The sequence below is a fragment of the Neopelma chrysocephalum genome, unplaced genomic scaffold (genome assembly GCF_003984885.1).
Source record: "Neopelma chrysocephalum unplaced genomic scaffold, ASM398488v2 Primary Assembly neopelma1_175, whole genome shotgun sequence".
Lineage (NCBI taxonomy): Eukaryota > Metazoa > Chordata > Aves > Passeriformes > Pipridae > Neopelma > Neopelma chrysocephalum.
In genome coordinates, this window is record NW_020897837.1 from 468,337 (window position 1) to 473,757 (window position 5,421).

At 48.7% G+C, this 5,421-nt stretch overlaps 1 protein-coding gene across 1 annotated transcript in view; it reads right to left on the reverse strand.

Moving 5' to 3' along the window:
• DOCK5 (dedicator of cytokinesis 5) overlaps positions 1-5,421 on the reverse strand; it is a 76,968-nt gene that overhangs the window by 13,879 nt on the left and 57,668 nt on the right. The window contains exons 33-37 of the mRNA XM_027701952.1: positions 5,012-5,153; positions 2,637-2,718; positions 2,353-2,437; positions 1,872-1,958; positions 1,278-1,454 (exon numbers count right to left, since the gene is read on the reverse strand). Coding sequence (XP_027557753.1) covers positions 1,278-1,454; positions 1,872-1,958; positions 2,353-2,437; positions 2,637-2,718; positions 5,012-5,153 — 573 coding nt within the window. The remainder of the gene's footprint in view (positions 1-1,277; positions 1,455-1,871; positions 1,959-2,352; positions 2,438-2,636; positions 2,719-5,011; positions 5,154-5,421) is intronic.

A 5,421-nucleotide genomic window follows, 5' to 3' on the forward strand; every position in this document is an offset into this window, starting at 1 on the left:
TGAAATATTTGCCTTTTTCCCCTGAAATATTTGCCTTTTTCCCCTGAAATATTTGCCTTTTTCCCCTGAAATATTTGCTTTTTTCCCTGAAATATCTGCCTTTTTCCCCGAAATATTTGCCTTTTTCCCTGAAATATTTGCTTTTTTCCCTGAAATATTTGCCTTTTTCCCCTGAAATATCTGCCTTTTTCCCCTGAAATATTTGCTTTTTTCCCCGAAATATTTGCTTTTTTCCCTGAAATATTTGCTTTTTGCTGCAAAAGACTCCAAACACAGATAATTTGCTGGCAAGAGAAATCCTAATTTTCCTTCTCATTAATAATACAAGGGAGAAACAGCAGTTTTTAGCCTTTCTTTGTCACCTGCCCCGTGCTCTGTGCCCCCTGAGACAGGAGCAGGTTGTTGTCACCCCTGGAAAGGAGGCCCGGGAGAGCTGGATCATTCCCACAGCACCAAAACTAAACATCCCAAGGTTTTCCACCTTGCAGGCAGTGGGAATCTCTGCTCTTTGTTCTTTTCTGCTCCTCTTTGAGCTCTGAACACACGGACACAGGATGTGCCGTGGTTGGGGAACAGCTGGAAGCTCAACTGAACCTCCCAGGTTTCAACCCAGGTCTTGAGCAGTGCAGAGGTCACAGGACTGAGCTGAACATGGAATGCTTTGGGTTGGAAAGGATCTTCCAGATCAATTAATTCCACCCCCGTCTCTGAGCTGCCTGCTTGTGAAGTGACCAGAATTTCCAGGGGTCAAACCCACTGGAAAGTCTCCTCCTGGAAGCCCCAGAGGGGAATTTAACTTTGTCCAGGCTGGTCTCGAGGGGAAGCACCAGGATCTGAGAGCCTTTGAGGGAGGAATGAAACCAGGTGAAAGAAACACAACTTCACCTTTTCTCATGGAATGGTTTGGGTGGGAAGGGACCTTAAAGATCCCTAAAACCCCTGCCATGGGCAGGGACACCTCCCACTAGCCCAGGTTGCTCCAAGGGCACTTCCAGGGATGGGGCAGCCACAGCTTCTCTGGGCAACCTGTGCCAGGGCCTCCCACCCTCAGAGGGAAGAATTTCCTCCTAATATCTAATTAAACCTGTCCTCCTACAGCTTAAGGCCATTCCCCTTGTCCTGTCCCTCCATCCCTTGTCCCCAGTCCCTCTCCAGCTCTCTTGGAGCCCCTTTAGGCACTGGAAGGGGCTCTCAGGTTTCCCTGGAGTTTTCCCTTCTCCAGGTGAACCCCCCAGCTCTCCCAGCCTGGCTCCAGAGCAGAGGGGTTCCAGAAAGACCTTTTCATAGTTGGTGTATCCCCCCATCACTGCTGGGTCCACGATCCCGTTGAGGAGCATGGACAGGGGGTGCACAGGGAGGCTCCTGTCCCAGATGTGCTGCTGGACAATGTTGGTGATCTTCTCGTTGGTCAGCTCCATGGTTTCTATGGCATTCTCCAAGGGGCTGATCTCTTCCTGATGGAGAAAAAAAAACAGAATAAACCAGATTAGAATAATAACCATCCTTCCCTGTGAGGGTAGGGAGGGGGTGGGATGGAATTCCCACAGAAGCTGGATCCCTGGAGTGTCCAAGGCCAGGCTGGATGGGGCTTGGAGCAACCTGGGCTAGGGGAAGGTGTCCTTTCTGGGACTGGATGGGCTTTAAGGTCCCTTCCAACCCAAACCATCCCGGGATTCCACGATGATTCCTCCCCACTGAATATAAAATTAAGGAATTTATTGTGATTTATTCCTCCCCCCTGAATACAAAATTAAGGAATTTAAGTTACTGATGTGCCCCATCCAACAGTGGAAGGACTGGCAATCCTAACTGTCCCAAGGGATTCCTGGAGGGATTGGAGGGCAGGAGATGCAGCCCCACACAGAACTCACCGTGGTGACCTGCTTGACCTCAAACCACTTGAGGATGCCTGGGAATGAATAAGCTGTGGTGTAGGTTGTCCTTTCTATCCACATGGTCTGCTCAAGAGAAGGAAAAAAAATGCCAAGGTGTAAGGAAAATATTGGTCTTGCAATTCAATTCTCCCCCCGTGGAGCTCCCAGAACAAGCTTGGCAGGACATTCCCCAACCATTTTCACCTGCACTAAGTGGGAGGGAGCCCCTTGCTGTGCTCTGTGGGAATCTGGGGCTACACAGCTCAATATTGATGGATTCTGATGGATTCTGAATGTTAAAACTCCAGCTCTGGAGCCCCTTGACACCAACACCCTGGCAAAGATTGCAGGGCCAAGGGCAGCCCCTTTTTTTTTTCTCCTACCTTTTAATACCAAACCTCCCCAGCCACAGGGGGGAAAAAGTGACAGTTTTGGTCAAAATGCCCCCAACAAACCAAACAAAAGGCAAAGGACTCACAGCAAACTCGTTGTCTGGATCCTTTTCTCCTTTCCTGACTGGTCTGGAGTGTGTGAATTGCTGCACCTCGTTTGCTCTGTAGTAGCTGGAAAGAAGCAGAGTAAACACTGAGTTTCCTCACCTCCCACCCTCCTTTGCATGAACATTCAACTCTTTCTTCTCACAACGAAGTTTAAACTGGATATTAAACAAATTTACACCGGGCACAAAGGCACTGCAGCCTGTGCCTAAGTTAGTTGGGGAAAATACAAAGGGAATGTTGAGGGAAAAAGAAAATGAATTACTTTAGGATCTGTTCAGGAACAGGTTTATCTTTGTAATTAGGTGGCAGGTTCATCACAGGCTTCACAATAAAGCACTGCACATCTGAGCAGCTCTAGTTAAGGATGAAAAACCAGGAATCCTTTTGGGAAAACAGGAGAGAGAGAGAGAAATACCCTCCCTGTTTCCAGCAAGTGTCAGAATTCTGCACAATTCCCTGTGCTCTTGATGTGTTTGAAGGAAAATACCAGTTCATCACAAATCCCAGGCATTGTATTGCATCTTGTAGTTTGTAGGATTAAAAGCCCATAAAGATAAGGGTTGTACTTATCCCAGAATCGTGGAATGGTTTGGGTTGGAAGGGACCTTAAAACTCATCCAGTGCCATGGGCAGGGACACCTTCCACTAGCCCAGGTTGCTCCAAGCCCCATCCAGCCTGGCCTTGGACAATTCCAAGTATTGAAATTCCCCGGTGAAACGCTTGGGAAGCCTCAGAAATTGTTGATTTCTACTCTGGGAAACAAGAAAAAAGGAAAGCAGGATTCTGTCCTGGGTTCTGCAAGGGATGGATGTGGCTCCTCTCTCTCACCCCCCAGTGATTTATCACTCTGCCAGCACAGTGGGGCTGCCCCTCCTTCCCTCCTACTTTTTAAATTAATAAATTTTAAATGTTTTATAAATCCAACCCAAGAAAAGAACTGTTTCTAATCAAGGAACAGCTACTTCACCTCCAGCTTTTGCACCTGTGAACCACCACAGACTTCAAAAAAAAAGAAAAAAAATCAGTAACAGTATCCCCAAGCACAACAGCTCCTCCAAAATTCTGTTAGAAGGACCATGCTGAGGCTTCACAGAAGGAAAAACCTGGCTGGCAAAGCAAAGCTGAAGGAATTTGACCTCCATTAGCAGATTACTTCTGGGAATCAGCTGCCAACTGCCCTCTGAAGGGGCCCTGTGGGTAAAGGCAGCCCCCACACATCCTTCCCTTCACTGAGGGCATTTCTAAGGAGTGTTTGGAAAGCCAAAGCAAGGTCACCCTGCTCTGAGGAGCCAGCTGGATCCCTGCCAAAGCTGAGCCCAACCCGCATCAGATCAAGCTCTGAGCCCAACTAATCCCTCCTCTCTCTCAGGAGAGCTTATTAGCCCGGGCTCCGTGCCAGGATGAGCATCCACACACTCCCAGTCCCAAACTGGGGCACCACTGGTCTGCTGGAGGCTCTAGGCAGGGCCTGAGACTGTGCCCAGCTCCCAGGGCACTGTCAGCAAAGCAAAAGAACACGTTGTTTTATCACAAAACAGCAACAAAAACAGGTCAAACCGAAGGAAAAAAGAGCCTGAGACAAAGGAAGGTAAAAAAGCCTGAAATGAAGACAAACTACAGAACCATCAAGCTCTGCCTGACACAACACTGAGCTGGGCACTCAGACTCCTCATCTTCTCAGAAGGTGTCTGGAGGAGGCTGAGAGGAACCTGTCCCAAATCCAAGCTGTGCAGCTGCTCCCCTTCCTTGTGGGGCTGTGCCAGAGCCCCGGAACCAAACACCCCCCCAAGCTTTTGGTAAAGAGTTCAGATCTGCAGCCAAATTTGTGCAGTTCAGGTTCATCTCGAGCCAAAAACATTAGAACAAACACAAACAGATGCAAAGGAAGTAGCTGAAACAAAGCAGCAACAGAAGAGGCATTTTTGATACCAAGTTTGGTCTTGACTGAATTTTAATTTCCTCTGTGGATTCAGTGCTTGGCAGGATTCTTGCAAGGGAAGCATCTGGTATCACTGCTTGAGCTGTGCCTCTGTGCACAGGATTTTAAGGCCAAAATGGACCATCAGATGCTCCAGTCTGGCCTAGGAACTTGGTTTTTCCTGCTGTTGGTCTGCCAGGAGCACCCCTGACACTCCCTGGAGTCACGAGCAGGGATGTGAAGCATCCTCACCAGGTTGCACTTGGTCAGGCTCAAATGAAGAGGATCTTAAGCCTACTGGGGTGCTGGGACACAGCCTGGAGCTCCACCAGCAGAGAGGCAAAACAGTAAGAATTAAAAAGGAGCGTGTGTCTTGTAATCTCACGCCTCAGAGGCACAAATTAAAATCCTTTTCTCATCTCACCTCCAAAACTAACTTGCCTTGGAGGTTTTTTTCCTCCCTGCATTTTCTTTAGGCAACACCTGCAACCTGTTCTGGGTTCACCCAGACAACAGCCTGGTTAACCCTGACAGCACCAAGCTGCCCCTCTCCTTCCAGCCTGCTTAAATTCCCTGCTGCAACCCCAGATATCCCTATTTTCGTGCCTTCCAAGCCCCCCCCGGAGCAATGAGCTCCTTGCTTATTATTGCTGGAGACCCATTCCAGGAAAGAGGCGGCTCTTGAAGGTGCCCAAAACGCATCAGAAGCAAAAGATACACTGTTTAGGAGAAGCTTTGATGTCCTCCCCTGGAGGTGCAGTGCTGGTCATCTTCTCAGCACTGGGGAACTGGGTCAGCAGCTTCAGGTTGAAATCCTCCCTCCGCTCGTACTCCTTGCCACGGTAGATAAAGATTTTATTCTGGGGGAGAAGAGGAAAAAGAGAATGAGAACGAGCTTCCAAACACCCCCAGAGCAGTCTCAGAGGTCTGGTTCATGGGAAGGGATGGTTTTTAAGCTCGATAGACAGAAGAGGTGAGGGAAGAAATGGGTTGGAGTGAGAGCTCAGCAGCTCTGGGGAGGCAAGGCCTGGGAAAGGGAACCTCAGGTTTGTCTACAAAATACACAGAATCAGAGAATAGTTTGAACTAGAAGGGATCCTTTGGGTTGAACTAGAAGGGATCCTTTGG